The sequence below is a fragment of the Lampetra planeri genome, chromosome 76, assembly GCF_965212315.1.
Source record: "Lampetra planeri chromosome 76, kcLamPlan1.2.h2, whole genome shotgun sequence".
NCBI classification, from domain to species: Eukaryota; Metazoa; Chordata; class Hyperoartia; order Petromyzontiformes; family Petromyzontidae; genus Lampetra; species Lampetra planeri.
Window position 1 is genome coordinate 2636407 of NC_136181.1, and position 15945 is coordinate 2652351.

General features: G+C 55.4%; 2 protein-coding genes across 4 annotated transcripts in view; one reads left to right on the top strand and one right to left on the bottom strand.

Moving 5' to 3' along the window:
* LOC144737947 (DNA repair protein XRCC1-like) overlaps positions 1-2407 on the bottom strand; it is a 72243-nt gene extending 69836 nt beyond the window's left edge. The window contains exon 1 of the mRNA XM_078620853.1: positions 1935-2407. Coding sequence (XP_078476979.1) covers positions 1935-1985 — 51 coding nt within the window. The 5' untranslated portion in view covers positions 1986-2407. The remainder of the gene's footprint in view (positions 1-1934) is intronic.
* HEMK2 (HemK methyltransferase 2, ETF1 glutamine and histone H4 lysine) overlaps positions 1939-15945 on the top strand; it is a 31911-nt gene continuing 17904 nt past the window's right edge. Inside the window, exons 1-2 of one of the 3 annotated variants that reach the window (XM_078620856.1) lie at positions 1939-2129; positions 7168-7326. In XM_078620856.1, coding sequence (XP_078476982.1) covers positions 7198-7326 — 129 coding nt within the window. In that variant the 5' untranslated portion in view covers positions 1939-2129; positions 7168-7197. The remainder of the gene's footprint in view (positions 2130-7167; positions 7327-15945) is intronic. The other 2 variants (XM_078620857.1, XM_078620855.1) reach the window with 2 other exon arrangements.

A 15945-nucleotide genomic window follows, 5' to 3' on the forward strand; every position in this document is an offset into this window, starting at 1 on the left:
CAAAATATAGTGATAGGTTTTACCCTTTCAACTGGTACAAAAACTGACACCTTTATACAAGGCATCAAGTTTGCAATAACCACAACACAAGCAGTCAAAATGCAAAAAAAAGAAACCGTCAGTTTTTGTACCAGTTGAAAGGGTAAAAACCTATCACTAATATTATCTTCCTAGATTTGAAGCTTTCGTGACTGCAGGGATCCATACTCTTTGGTTCTTTCGGTAAAATAAAATTACAAAATTAAAATAGAAATAACTAAATTAAATCTCGACGTTTCGGGCGCAACACAAGCGCCCGTCATCAGGTGGGACAACCACAGCAAGAAACAATTGCTGAAGTGGGCAAAAGGGCTGCTGTAACAAGACGCTATATAGGTAAGAGAGGGGGAGAGAAAATACAATTGCAAAATAGGATGTTGCCGCCATAAATGTCCAAATGATGAGCCGCTTTGTTGAGCTCTCATCATGCGCCAGGTTGCTTCTTAAAAACAAGTTATTAGCTCAGTGGGTTTCGCCGCCTGATAGAATGGGGATGGTTTTGTTCTAGTTGTATGTTTCGATTGAAAGCTTTCGTGACTGCATGGATTCATCTTCTTGGTTCTCTCGGTAAAGTCACGTAGAAGGGAAGTAATAAAATAATAGAAATAAAACATAATAATTATGTTTTATTTTTATTATTTAGTAATAAAATAATAGAAATAAAACATAATAATTATGTTTTAAACATAATAATTATGTTTTATTTTTTATTATTTTATTACTTCCCTTGTACGTGACTTTACCGAAAGAACCAAGAAGATTCTAGTTGTATGGTTTAGGTGACTTGTTTGCCTTGTACTTTGCGCTACTGTCGTGTTTGTTTTGCTTGTTGGTGTATGGTGTTTTTTCTGCAATGTTTTGCTGTCTTTTCTTGGATTTTCTGTTTGCACTTAGTCACATATTCACTTTAAGATGTTTTTTGTTCATGTTTTTGTTTTTTGTTTGTTGCGGTTGCACCCGATTCAAGAGCCGAATGGCTCACAGGGCTATACCTAATAAATGAACTTGAACTACGTTCTTACCCGTCCCTACTAAACCATCTGTAGAAAAGAGCTTTATAGCTCATCGGATTCATCCTGGAGTATCATTATTCTGATTCAGGGGTTGTAATTGTGCACAGCTGCCAAATCCCTCGCGTCAATAGGGGAATCTCGCAGCAGCAGCAGCACGAGAGATGTTCCACGGGGAAACTGCTGATGAGCTCCAGCAGATCGAGGTCGATATCGAAACAGTGTCTCCCCAGGTAAGATGGCCGCCCCGCTCACGCGACGCCTCCCCAGGTAAGATGGCCGCCCCGCTCACGCGACGCCTCCCCAGGTAAGATGGCCGCCCCGCTCACGCGACGCCTCCCCAGGTAAGATGGCCGTCCCACACACACGGGCGCACGCGAAATCTCCCCCAGGCAAGATGGCCGTCCCGCACACGGGCGCACGCGAAATCTGCCCCAGGTAAGATGGCCGCCCACACACACGGGCACACGCGAAATCTTCCCTAGGCAAGATGGCCGTCCCGCACACGGGCACACGCGAAATCTTCCCCAGGTAAGATGGCCGCCCACACACACGGGCACACGCGAAATCTCCCCAGGCAAGATGGCCGTCCCGCACACGGGCACACGCGAAATCTTCCCTAGGCAAAATGGCCGCCCACACACGGGCGCACGCAAAATCTTCCCCAGGTAAGATGGCCGCCCACACGAGTGCACGCGAAATCTTCCCTAGGCAAGATGGCCGCCCATACACGGGCGCACGGTAAATCTTCCCTAAGCAAGATGGCCGTCCCACACGGGCGCACGCGAAATCTTCCCCAGGTAAGATGGCGGCCCGCGCACACGAAACCTGGTGAGTGGGGTGGGAGGGATGTGTGCGAGGCTGTACCACGTGACCCGCACTCACCGGATCCTCACTGCTGCACGACACCACGTGACGCAGCTTCACTGGCGGCATGCTCGAGACGGGAAGGGGGAGGAGGCTGAGGTGAGGGGAGGGGCGGGCACCCAGGCCCCGCCTCTCGCGAGACTTGGGTTGTTGGTGGTGTTGAGGGAGACCCAACCCCCCTCCTCCTCCTCCGCTTCACGAGGCGCGCGCGAGGTGAGAAGAGGGGCGAGCGCGATTGGGGAGAGGAGGCAGCGCGATGGGGGAGAGGGACAGCCGCGAGGGGGTTGGGAAGCGAGAGCCCCACTCTACGGCGCGAAACGAGGGAGGTGGTGGGGGGGGTAGGAGCGTACGAGGTGAGGGGGGCGGGGGGGTGAGGGATGTGCGCGGACTCCCCCCTCCGTTACTGCGAGGCGCGATGAAGGTGGAAGCAGCAGCAGTAGCAGCGCGTCATCCCCTCAGTGTTTGCTTCGCGTACAGCGGAAGTGACGTCGTCGCGACCCCGCCCGGTTCGCTTTTCCCGCGTTTTCTCTGGCGTCGGAGGGGGTCACGTGGGGTCCCCCGCCTCGCGCGGGGAGGGGGGGGCTGTGTCCTGGGGAGGGGGGGTGTCACGTGGGCTAACCCCTCTTCCCTCTGTCCGCGGGGGGTGTCACGTGGGTGAACTCACCAACGTGGACGTGTGCTGAATGAACTAATCAACATGGACGTGTGCTGAATGAACTAATCAACATGGACGTGTGCTGAATGAACTAATCAACATAGGCGTGTGCTGAATGAACTCACCAACGTGGATACGCGCTGAATGAACTAATCAACATGGACGTGCTCTAAATGAACTAACCAATGTGGACGCGCGCTGAACGAACTGATCAATGTGGACGCGCGTTGGATTGGGGGCCGTCCATAAATGACGTCACGCACCTGGGGGGGGGGTCAGACGTGTGACGAGGTGGTGGGGGGGGGTTTGCATTATGACTGCAGGTATTGTGGTCTATGCAAACATGACTCCTTGTAAAAAAAAGTGTCGGTTTTGTTGCCAGATAGAAGGGTAAAAAACCAATTATATTTTTTACTGCCAAATGAGGTTCCAATGGTGTAAATATCATCTTCTTTGTCCACTTCCGTGGCTGTACCAGTGGAATTTACATCTGGCACAGCAGATACGATGAGTGGGCTGATCGATGCCCTTGGTGCGGTCGACCACGTTGTACGCCGTTGATTTGTTGATTGCTGCCCACCCTTTGAACCTGGAGCATGCCCACTAAGAGATGGGGACCATCAAAACTAAGCACCTGCCTGGGTATGTTGTGTCATCAAACGCTCCACCCCCTCAAATGCCTCACTAATTCATGGGGGCAGGTGATAGAACATGGATACGTGTCAGTACCCTGGGGCAGTGTGCTTTTGACCAATGGTGTTTTGGCAGCGGATGTCTCACTCCAAATCGGTCGAGAGGCATCTTTTCATTGGCTGCATTACACCAGAGGTCGCAACCAGGTACCCGATACCCTACTCGATACCCGGCTACCCGTACCCGTACCCGGCCAGGTACGGGTACCAGTTTGCGACCCTGGTGCGGCCGGGTACGGGTAGGCCGTGAGTCACTGGTGAGTCACCGTTTGTCACTCATTTCGGGTAGGGAACGGGTAGGGAACGGGTACCCGTACCCGGCCGGGTACGGGTACCCGTTTGCAACCCTGGTGCGGCCGGGTACGGGTACGGGTAAGGAATCAAAACCCGTTTGCGACCTCTGCATTACGCTGCTGTGTGGAAGCTACCTGGTCTGTCACTCCACACAAAGCTTTGGGTCATCTCGGCCACGGTCATGCCCTCCCTTCCCTATTAAGGACCTTAATGTGCTTCTTCTTGAGCCACTCCTTTGTTGCCTTGGCCGTGTGTTTTGGGTCATTGTCTTGCTGGAATACCCATCCACGACCCATTTTCAATGCCCTGGCTGAGGGAAGGAGGAGGTTCTCACCCAAGATTTGACGGTACATGGCCCCGTCCATCGTCCCTTTGATGTGGTGAAGTTGTCCTGTCCCCTTAGCAGAAACATGCAAACTCCAAATATACAGCAGTCGTCGTGGTCGAGACTGAACCTACGACCTCCTGTATACCAGGCGAAGGAATTTAACATATACTAACCACCGTGTCACCCTTGCATCAGGGGAGCAGTGGTGCAGTGGTTAGCATGCTGCGCTATGAACCTAGCGACCCGAGTTAAATTCCCACTCAGCCAACATCGGAAGAATACTGTATCTGATCCGGTGTTGGGCCTCCCCTAGGTCGACTCAGCCATTGACGGGTACCTGATGCAGTGTGGTGCTGGCCACCCACTCCCTCGTGTGCCATGCCGGCTTCAATTGTATTGGCTATAGTGTGAGTCACGCTCTCTCCACTGCTGCTGTGTCTGCAGAGTCAGTCTCTCTCCACTGTTGCTGTGTCTCTGCAGGGTCAGTCTCTCTCCACTGCTGCTGTGTCTCTGTAGGGTCAGTCTCTCTCCACTGCTGCTGTGTCTCTGCAGGGTCAGTCTCTCTCCACTGCTGCTGTGTCTCTGCAGGGTCAGTCTCTCTCCACTGCTGCTGTGTCTCTGCAGGGTCAGTCTCTCTCCACTGCTGCTGTGTCTCTGCAGGGTCAGTCTCTCTCCACTGCTGCTGTGTCTCTGTAGGGTCAGTCTCTCTCCACTGCTGCTGTGTCTCTGCAGGGTCAGTCTCTCTCCACTGCTGCTGTGTCTCTGCAGGGTCAGTCTCTCTCCACTGCTGCTGTGTCTCTGTAGGGTCAGTCTCTCTCCACTGCTGCTGTGTCTCTGCAGGGTCAGTCTCTCTCCACTGCTGCTGTGTCTCTGCAGGGTCAGTCTCTCTCCACTGCTGCTGTGTCTCTGCAGGGTCAGTCTCTCTCCACTGCTGCTGTGTCTCTGCAGGGTCAGTCTCTCTCCACTGCTGCTGTGTCTCTGTAGGGTCAGTCTCTCTCCACTGCTGCTGTGTCTCTGCAGGGTCAGTCTCTCTCCACTGTTGCTGTGTCTCTGTAGGGTCAGTCTCTCTCCACTGCTGCTGTGTCTCTGTAGGGTCAGTCTCTCTCCACTGCTGCTGTGTCTCTGCAGGGTCAGTCTCTCTCCACTGCTGCTGTGTCTCTGCAGGGTCAGTCTCTCTCCACTCCTGCTGTGTCTCTGTAGGGTCAGTCTCTCTCCACTGTTGCTGTGTCTCTGCAGGGTCAGTCTCTTTCCACTGCTGCTGTGTCTCTGTAGGGTCAGTCTCTCTCCTCTGCTGCTGTGTCTCTGCAGGGTCAGTCTCTCTCCACTGCTGCTGTGTCTCTGCAGGGTCAGTCTCTCTCCACTGCTGCTGTGTCTCTGTAGGGTCAGTCTCTCTCCACTGCTGCTGTGTCTCTGCAGGGTCAGTCTCTCTCCACTGCTGCTGTGTCTCTGTAGGGTCAGTCTCTCTCCACTGCTGCTGTGTCTCTGCAGGGTCAGTCTCTCTCCACTGCTGCTGTGTCTCTGCAGGGTCAGTCTCTCTCCACTGTTGCTGTGTCTCTGCAGGGTCAGTCTCTCTCCACTGCTGCTGTCTCTCTGTAGGGTCAGTCTCTCTCCACTGCTGCTGTGTCTCTGCAGGGTCAGTCTCTCTCCACTGTTGCTGTGTCTCTGCAGGGTCAGTCTCTCTCCACTGCTGCTGTCTCTCTGTAGGGTCAGTCTCTCTCCACTGCTGCTGTGTCTCTGTAGGGTCAGTCTCTCTCCACTGCTGCTGTGTCTCTGTAGGGTCAGTCTCTCTCCACTGCTGCTGTGTCTCTGCAGGGTCAGTCTCTCTCCACTGCTGCTGTGTCTCTGCAGGGTCAGTGTCTCTCCACTGCTGCTGTGTCTCTGCAGGGTCAGTGTCTCTCCACTGCTGCTGTGTCTCTGCAGGGTCAGTCTCTCCACTGCTGCTGTGTCTCTGCAGGGTCAGTCTCTCTCCACTGCTGCTGTGTCTCTGCAGGGTCAGTCTCTCTCCACTGCTGCTGTGTCTCTGCAGGGTCAGTCTCTCTCCACTGCTGCTGTGTCTCTGCAGGGTCAGTCTCTCTCCACTGCTGCTGTGTCTCTGTAGGGTCAGTCTCTCTCCACTGCTGCTGTGTCTCTGCAGGGTCAGTCTCTCTCCACTGCTGCTGTGTCTCTGCAGGGTCAGTCTCTCTCCACTGCTGCTGTGTCTTTGTAGGGTCAGTCTCTCTCCACTGCTGCTGTGTCTCTGCAGGGTCAGTCTCTCTCCACTGTTGCTTTGTCTCTGTAGGGTCAGTCTCTCTCCACTGCTGCTGTGTCTCTGCAGGGTCAGTCTCTCTCCACTGTTGCTGTGTCTCTGTAGGGTCAGTCTCTCTCCACTGCTGCTGTCTCTCTGTAGGGTCAGTCTCTCTCCACTGCTGCTGTGTCTCTGCAGGGTCAGTCTCTCTCCACTGCTGCTGTGTCTCTGCAGGGTCAGTCTCTCTCCACTGCTGCTGTGTCTCTGCAGGGTCAGTCTCTCTCCACTGCTGCTGTGTCTCTGTAGGGTCAGTCTCTCTCCACTGCTGCTGTGTCTCTGCAGGGTCAGTCTCTCTCCACTGCTGCTGTGTCTCTGCAGGGTCAGTCTCTCTCCACTGCTGCTGTGTCTTTGTAGGGTCAGTCTCTCTCCACTGCTGCTGTGTCTCTGCAGGGTCAGTCTCTCTCCACTGCTGCTGTGTCTCTGTAGGGTCAGTCTCTCTCCACTGCTGCTGTGTCTCTGCAGGGTCAGTCTCTCTCCACTGCTGCTGTGTCTCTGCAGGGTCAGTCTCTCTCCACTGCTGCTGTGTCTCTGTAGGGTCAGTCTCTCTCCACTGCTGCTGTGTCTGCAGGGTCAGTCTCTCTCCACTGCTGCTGTGTCTCTGCAGGGTCAGTCTCTCTCCACTGCTGCTGTGTTTCTGCAGGGTCAGTCTCTCTCCACTGCTGCTGTGTCTCTGCAGGGTCAGTCTCTCTCCACTGCTGCTGTGTCTCTGCAGGGTCAGTCTCTCTCCACTGCTGCTGTGTCTCTGCAGGGTCAGTCTCTCTCCACTGCTGCTGTGTCTCTGCAGGGTCAGTCTCTCTCCACTGTTGCTGTGTCTCTGCAGGGTCAGTCTCTCTCCACTGCTGCTGTCTCTCTGTAGGGTCAGTCTCTCCACTGCTGCTGTGTCTCTGTAGGGTCAGTCTCTCTCCACTGCTGCTGTGTCTCTGTAGGGTCAGTCTCTCTCCACTGCTGCTGTGTCTCTGCAGGGTCAGTCTCTCTCCACTGCTGCTGTGTCTCTGCAGGGTCAGTCTCTCTCCACTGCTACCGTCGCGATGCTACCCACGCCGAGGTGGCAGGGTGGGGAGGGCCGCGTCTACGAGCCGAGTGAAGACACCTTCCTGCTCATGGCGGCGCTGGAGGGCGACGCAGAGAGACTCCGCAGCAGCCGGTACCCCTCCACTGTGTGTACTGTGTGTGTACTGTGTGTGTACTGTGTGTATACTGTGTGTGTACTGTGTGTGTACTGTGTGTATGTGTACTGTGTATGTGTGTACTGTGTGTGTACTGTGTGTACTGTGTGTGTGTACTGTGTGTACTGTGTGTGTGTACTGTGTGTACTGTGTATGTGTGTACTGTGTGTGTACTGTGTGTACTGTGTGTGTGTTCTGTGTGTGTTTACTGTGTGTGTGTTCTGTGTGTGTGTACTGTGTGTACTGTGTGTGTACTGTGTGTCTGTGTACTGTGTGTACTATGTGTGTGTACTGTGTGTGTACTGTGTGTGTACTGTGTGTGTGTATTGTCTGTGTACTGTGTGTGTACTGTGTGTGTGTATTGTCTGTGTAATGTCTGTGTACTGTGTGTGTGTATTGTCTGTGTACTGTGTGTGTGTATTGTCTGTGTACTGTGTGTGTACTGTGTGTGTGTATTGTCTGTGTGCTGTGTGTGTGTATTGTCTGTGTATTATACTGTGTTTGTACTGTGTGTGTGTATTGTCTGTGTATTGTCTGTGTACTGTGTGTGTGTATTTGTAATGTAGTAACTCGGCGGGAGACGACTTCACGGGTAACACACTCTTTATTTTACCAAACTCGTTCACAGGTGACTAACACCTACTTTGTATCTCGGGTGACAAACACCCACTTAGTATCTCGGGTGACAAACACCCACTTAGTATCTCGGGTGACTAACGCCCACTGAGCTATTCGGGTGACAAACACCCTCTTAGCTACCCTGGCGACTAACGCCCTCTTAGCTACCCTGGCGACTAACGCCCACTGAGCTATTCTGGCGACTAACGCCCACTGAGCTATTCGGGTGACAAACACCCTCTTAGCTACCCTGGCGACTAACGCCCTCTTAGCTACCCTGGCGACTAACGCCCACTGAGCTATTCTGGCGACTAACGCCCACTGAGCTATTCGGGTGACAAACACCCTCTTAGCTACCCTGGCGACTAACGCCCTCTTAGCTACCCTGGCGACTAACGCCCACTGAGCTATTCGGGACACTCCCTGCCCGGGGTGTCCGTCTTGACTGTGGGTCCCCAGCCCGACCCACGTGGGCGTCGGACCCCGGGTCCCACAGTCTCGCCTCCGAGCCACACAGGGCCCCGGTCCCCACAAGGACGGCGGGACTAGGGGTCTCGGGGCACTAGGTCTTCAGCTCCGTCTTCTGGTCTTCAACTGGGTAACTCTCCCCGAGTGCTCTCGCACGTCCCCCTTTATACCCCACCTGCGGACGTCGCTGCGAGCACCCATCTTATTCGACCAATCACTAGGCGCTGGCTACGATCCTGTTTTCCCACATCTCAGCGTGCCTCACCACCCACGCCGCGCCGCCCCGTCATCTGTCACTCCCGGCGCGCGCGTCCACACCACGCCCACAACGCGTGCCCAACCCCGCACCCCGCGCCGCCCCGTGATCCATCACTGTCACAGTCGGCGCACGTCAACAGCACCACTACATCACCCCCTACCACATAGCTCGCAGCCGACCCGGCTGCTATAAAAATATACAAACCCCCCTGTGTGCCCCGTAACACAACACAACAACAAGATCAACAACTAACGTAACAACACAACACGACGCGAACACTACCATCCGCAACCCTCAACCAATGCCACCGCGACAATAGAACAATATATACAAACCGGCGAGTGACAATAGCAATGTGTATGCAGAAAGAAAAATAAATGGAAATTTTTTTTTTTTCTTTTTCGACTCGTGCAGCGTCCCATTCTTTCCGAGCGTCCCTACAACGGGACATTACCCCAGCAGAGGGGAACACCGGGCGAGCTCGGTGTTGAAAAAAAAACGTCTTCATGAAAATTGTTGTGCCCTAGCCCGAGTCCGCCTTGCCGGTCCGTCGTACGGCACCAGACGCGGTTGAACGTCCGGTGGTGCCGGCGGTTCAGGAAGACATCGGCCAGGCATCGAGGACCCGTGCGTGCCGCGGGGTTCAGGCTCCCGACGGTCAGCAGCCGTCAAGCCCGAGGCACCTGGGGGTGGGTCAGGTGGAGACACGTGATGATTTTTTTTTTTTTTTTTTTTTCATTAATTTTAATGTTTTTTACCTACGTGACTTTACCGAAAAAACCTGAGAACACGTGAGGATCAGCCTGCGACACCTCCCTCCCCGAGTCGACGGTCACATCACACGCCCGGTCGTTACGGCACAGAATCGGGTCACACGGTGCCGCATAGGGCTTCAGTCGGGAGGGGTGCACGTACCAACGGCGTTTTTCCCATTTAATCTGTATACTCTGGGGTCGTGCAACCCGCACAATTTCCACCGGTCCCCTCCAAGGTCTCAACAACTTGGGGGACGTAGCCAACGGTGCATGTGGACAATGCAGCCAGGCCTTATCGCCTGGTTTCCAATCATGCGTATGCACCCTCCGCCCATGCAATCTCTCGTTCGCAATTTGCCGCGACCGCGAATTCAACCTCGCCGCCTCCCGCGCTTCAGTCAATTTGGCGATATTAAATTTGATGTGGTCTGCCAATTTTGATTTTGCACGTGGCTGGGAAATCCCCAGTTGGACGTCCATGGCCGGATCGGCCTCCCGCCCATACATAAGAAAAAATGGGGAAAACCCCGTCGCCGCATGAGGGGCCATTCGATAGGCCGCGAGTACCCCCGGCACCTGTAAGTCCCAATCAACCTGATCGTCGCAGACCTGTTGGCACAACATAGACGTAATCGTCCTGTTCAGACGCTCAACCATCCCGTCAGTCTGCGGGTGGTAGGGGGAAGTACGCACTCTCTTTGTACCCAGCAGGTCGCACACCTCGCGCAATAAAACGCTCGAAAAATTCTTTCCTTGATCCGTCAGCAAGCGTTCGGGGGCGCCCTTGTCCAAAACATAGCCCTGGACGAAGGCGTCCGCCACCGCTGCAGCCGATTGGTTGGCGAGTGGCCATGCCATGGGCCATCGGGTGAAGTATTCTACGCCAACCAGCAGGAATCTATTTCCCCTTGGTGTAGCAGGAAAGGGCCCCAAGATGTCCAACGCAACTAATTCGTTTATGCGCGAAACTTGAATGGATTGCAGCGGTGGATTAGCTGCCAATGGTGGCGGTTTCCTTTTGGCGCACCCTACGCATCCCTTAAGAATATTCGCCACGTCGTTACCCATCCCCGGCCAATAATAGTCTCGCTGGATTAGGGCGAGCGTTTTGTGAAAACCCAGATGCATGAGCCGTTCATGAGCTGCCAGAACGACCCTACCCCGCATAGCAACAGGCACAACGAGCACGTGACGCCGGGACATGTTGTCCCACTTCATCAAAAGGCCCTGTCTGCACACCCAGGAACCGACCCGCGCATCCCCTACCTCGGGAGCGCCAACTTTTCGACGTAGCGTAATTAGGGAGCCGTCGGACATTTGGAGACGGCCCCACTCAATGAGGGGCAACGACAACAGCGAATCCCTCCCCGTGGGGGCGTCGACTCCCGGGGTGTCAGTGGCGGCGAGTGCAACTCCCGGGGTGCCGGCGACCGGGGGTTTGCACCGCGCCGATCCCAACAAACATGTGCAGTCCGTGCACGGTGGCAACCGCGACAAGGCGTTCGCATTTGAGTGTCGCAATCCCTTGCGGTAAATCGTCGTGAATTGGTAGTCCTGAAGGACCTCCAACCATCGGGACAATTGGCCCGATGGCTGTGCCACGCGCATAGCGTATTGTAGAGCCGCATGGTCCGTACGGACCGTAAAATGACGGCCGTAAAGATACGGCCTGAATTGCTGTGTAAAAAACACAATCGCTAACAATTCACGACGAGTTACGCAATAGCGTTGTTCGGCGGGGGAAAGAACTCTACTAGCGTAGGCGACCACCCGTTCAACCCCCCCGACCACCTGTGAGAGCACCCCCCCGATACCCGTGTTGCTGGCATCTGTGTCAAGCAAAAACGGTTGTGTGAAATCGGGGTAACACAAGGGGGGAGCCTGCACCAAGGCGTCACGAAGGGAGCAGAACGCAGCCTCCTCCTCCGCCCCCCAGTGAAACCGCACACCCTTAGCCGTCAAAGCGTGCAGGGGCCTGGCTATGGTGGCAAACTGCTTGACAAAACGACGGTAATAGGAGGCGAAACCAATGAAACTGCGAACCTCCGTGACCGAGGTTGGCGTTGGCCATGAGCTGACGCAGTGCGTCTTAGCAGGGTCCGTCGAGATCCCTGAACGACTCACGATATGGCCCAAATACCTGACCGATTCCCGAAGCAGAAAACATTTAGCCGGTTTAAATTTAAGCTTAGCGGAACGCATTCTGAGGAACACCGCTCTCAGTCGCTGGAGGTGCTCCTCAAAAGTCCGACTGAAGACGATGATATCGTCGAGATAAATCAAACAGGTATCCCATTGGAGGCCCGACAAAACCAATTCCATGAGTCTCTGGAACGTGGCGGGAGCGGAATGTAAGCCCATGGGCAAACGGTTGAATTCAAATATGCCACCAGGTGTCCGGAAAGCGGTTTTAGGTTTAGACTCGTCATCGAGTGGCAATTGCCAAAATCCGGAAAGTAGATCGAGTGTGGAAAAAAACTGTGCTCCCGCCAAGGCATCCAGCGACTCATCCATCCTGGGGAGCGGATACGCATCCGCCATCGAGATTTTGTTTAAGCGGCGGAAATCGACACAAAACCGCAAGGACCCGTCCTGTTTTTTTACTAGGACAATAGGAGCACCCCACGGACTAGAAGAGGGCGAAATGATATCGGCCGCCAACATATCATTAACCGCCGATTGCACATGCTCCTTCTCGGCTGGGCTGAGCCGGAAGGGATTCTGACGAATAGGGGCCGCGTCCCCTGTAGCTATGTGGTGGCGCAACAGGTCAGTGCAGCCGATATCGTACTTATGTTTGCTGAACACGTCAGCAAACTCGAGTAGCAAACCCCTCAATGCTCCCAATTGCACCTTGGACAAGTTAGCAGAACCGGCACACAACGAGTCCAACCACTCAGTCCCCTCATCACTTGGAGGATGCGACTCGACAGTGAAATCTGCTTGAGCCACGAGCCGTTCCTCAACGGGTAGCGGCGCGGCGTGAGCCAGCACCGTTCTCTGCGCAATTACGGCCGGCCGCGACCCCGTGTTCAGGACCATTACGAACGGCTCACTGTCCCCTCTCACCATGGTTTGAGCAACCGCTAAGTCGAGGCCCCTTCTGGCCCTGTTAGACGGCCCCAACAGCACCCCCTGTGCCTCCGCACCCACCTCGAGTGGTTTCCTCAACCGAAGGGGTACCAACATTTGCGATCCCGGGGGCACCCGTACAGTGTGAGTTGCCAGCGCCTGCACCGTCGCACAAACCGTGCGTATTTTGGTAGGGCTCGACAAGAACGCAATCCGCCGACCTGACGGAAGCTCAATGCAGGCCTGATCTATAAGAATTTTGATGGGCATTTTGGACAAAAAGTCCGTACCTAGCAAACAGGGAACGGCCAGCGATGATGATACAAAAATAGGGCCCGCCAATTTGATGTCACCAATGCAAATAGTCGCCCGAATCTGGCCGATGATCCCCAGGGATCCCCCATTCGCCGCATAAAATGGCACGCCTACTGGCAGAAGGGGTCTACTTTGGACGGGAAGAATGTTATAAATAAGGTCCGAGATGATGGTGGCCGACGCACCCGTGTCCACAAGCACCCGGACCTCAACCCCGTCAATAAACCCCGTTACCACGGACGACCCGGCCGACGCAGCCACGATCCGGTGGGCCAATTCGGACCACTCGACTGCTTGCGGGCCGTGTACGGACCCCCCTCGCCGAAGTGAACCCCCGGCACCCAGCCGCGAACCCCCCACCGCCAAGCGGCGACCCGAATGTGCCGTGTTTGTGGACCGAACGTGTGAGGTGCCGCGACTTGCCGGGTTTTGTTGGGATGACTTGTGGGCCTGGTCGTCGTCCCGACGTGGTCCTGTGGCGCGCTGACGCGGGGCCCGGCACCCGGCTGCGACGTGACCCCGAAGGCCGCAGTTGTAGCAGACGACGAGGGACGTCGTAGGTTTCGGTTGCTCCAGCTTGCGGGATGAACGTGTGGGCGAACGACCTCCCGTTCTCCACTCCCCCGGACGCGATGCAGCGAAGGCCTGCTCCTGATCCGCAGCTGGCTGAGGTTCGGCGATCGTGGCGGCCAGTGCCGCGTTCCCCGCCCATTTGCAGACGACCCCCGGCTTGCGGTTGAGGACCTCATACGCGTGAATGCTCGTGGCGATCGCCAGGGAGCAGATATCCATCTCGTCCGCCACATTGATGGGGACCCCCAACTCGTGGGCCAACGCCAGCAGCTGCTCCGTCACCATGGCGTCCTTCCCCTCCTTATCCATGCGGGGAAAAGCTGCGTCCGCCAAGGCAAGCAGTGCCGTGCGATAGGCGAGCGTCGTTTCTCCAGCCACCTTCCGCCGATCGTAGAACTGGTGGCGACACGTGGAGGGCGGTCCGAACACCTTCGCCATCAGGTGTAGTGCGGCCTGGAGCGTAGAGCGGGACGACCTTGCAGCAGATGTGAAGGCTGCAAGCGCGTCGTCGTCGAGCATCGCTGGCAACGCACGCAGGGCAGTGGTGTCGGACCACCCCGACATCTCCTGATGAGCGAGGAACCTTCGTTGGAAGGCTCCCCAGTCGCCCCCATCCGCCTTGAACGCCGACAGCGCGGGCAATCTTTGCTGGAGGACCCGATCGTCGTCGACGTCGGAGAGATTTTCCCGCGCTCCGCTGTAGTTGTGTAAAATGTCGGCTCGGTTGTCAGGCGCAAAATGGAGAGCTCCGGCGCGCGCTGATGACGTGGGCTGCGCTGAGCGGAGGTCTCCGGTCACGTGGTGTCCGTGTTTCCCGCCAATCGATGGCGGCCCCTCAAAAACGGCGGCAACTTTCAGACTTTTGGCGCGAAGCGCCTTTTGGCGGGATCCCTCCAACGTCGCTTTCTCCACCAACCCCGCAGCCGTTTTTCCGCTCGCCGGAACGGAGATGTCCGCCAAGACAGCGGCGGCGGCGAGTAGCAACTCCGCCAACCGGGAGTGCGCGTCTTGGAGGCTGGTGTCGGAGGCAAGCGGAGCGTCGGCCATCACCGCGAAGTGCTGCATCGGCGGCAACTCCTCGTCCTCTCCTCCCGAGGTTGGTGTCCCCGGTACGCCGTCGTCGTCCCGACCTCGCTCGTGGGTACGGGTAGTCTTCCTTGTGTCCATACTTCTTGAAGACAGGTTTACTTCTGACGCCAGTTGTAATGTAGTAACTCGGCGGGAGACGACTTCACGGGTAACACACTCTTTATTTTACCAAACTCGTTCACAGGTGACTAACACCTACTTTGTATCTCGGGTGACAAACACCCACTTAGTATCTCGGGTGACAAACACCCACTTAGTATCTCGGGTGACTAACGCCCACTGAGCTATTCGGGTGACAAACACCCTCTTAGCTACCCTGGCGACTAACGCCCTCTTAGCTACCCTGGCGACTAACGCCCACTGAGCTATTCTGGCGACTAACGCCCACTGAGCTATTCGGGTGACAAACACCCTCTTAGCTACCCTGGCGACTAACGCCCTCTTAGCTACCCTGGCGACTAACGCCCACTGAGCTATTTTGGCGACTAACGCCCACTGAGCTATTCGGGTGACAAACACCCTCTTAGCTACCCTGGCGACTAACGCCCTCTTAGCTACCCTGGCGACTAACGCCCACTGAGCTATTCGGGACACTCCCTGCCCGGGGTGTCCGTCTTGACTGTGGGTCCCCAGCCCGACCCACGTGGGCGTCGGACCCCGGGTCCCACAGTCTCGCCTCCGAGCCACACAGGGCCCCGGTCCCCACAAGGACGGCGGGACTAGGGGTCTCGGGGCACTAGGTCTTCAGCTCCGTCTTCTGGTCTTCAACTGGGTAACTCTCCCCGAGTGCTCTCGCACGTCCCCCTTTATACCCCACCTGCGGACGTCGCTGCGAGCACCCATCTTATTCGACCAATCACTAGGCGCTGGCTACGATCCTGTTTTCCCACATCTCAGCGTGCCTCACCACCCACGCCGCGCCGCCCCGTCATCTGTCACTCCCGGCGCGCGCGTCCACACCACGCCCACAACGCGTGCCCAACCCCGCACCCCGCGCCGCCCCGTGATCCATCACTGTCACAGTCGGCGCACGTCAACAGCACCACTACATATTGTCTGTGTGCTGTCTGTGTGCTGTGTGTGTGTATTGAGTGTGTGTTATACTGTGTTTGTACTGTGTGTGTGTATTGTCTGTGTGCTGTGTATGTGTATTGTCTGTGTATTGTCTGTGTACTGTGTGTGTGTATTGGCTGTGTATTATACTGTGTTTGTATTGTGTGTATTGTCTGTGAAATGTCTGTGTACTGTGCGTGTATTGTCTGTGTATTGTCTGTGTACTGTGTGTGTGTTGTCTGTGTATTATACTGTGTTTGTACTGTGTGTGTGTATTGTCTGTGTATTGTCTGTGTACTGTGTGTGTGTTGTCTGTGTATTATACTGTGTTTGTACTGTGTGTGTGTGTATTGTCTGTGTATTGTCTGTGTACTGTGTGTGTGTTGTCTGTGTATTATACTGTGTTTG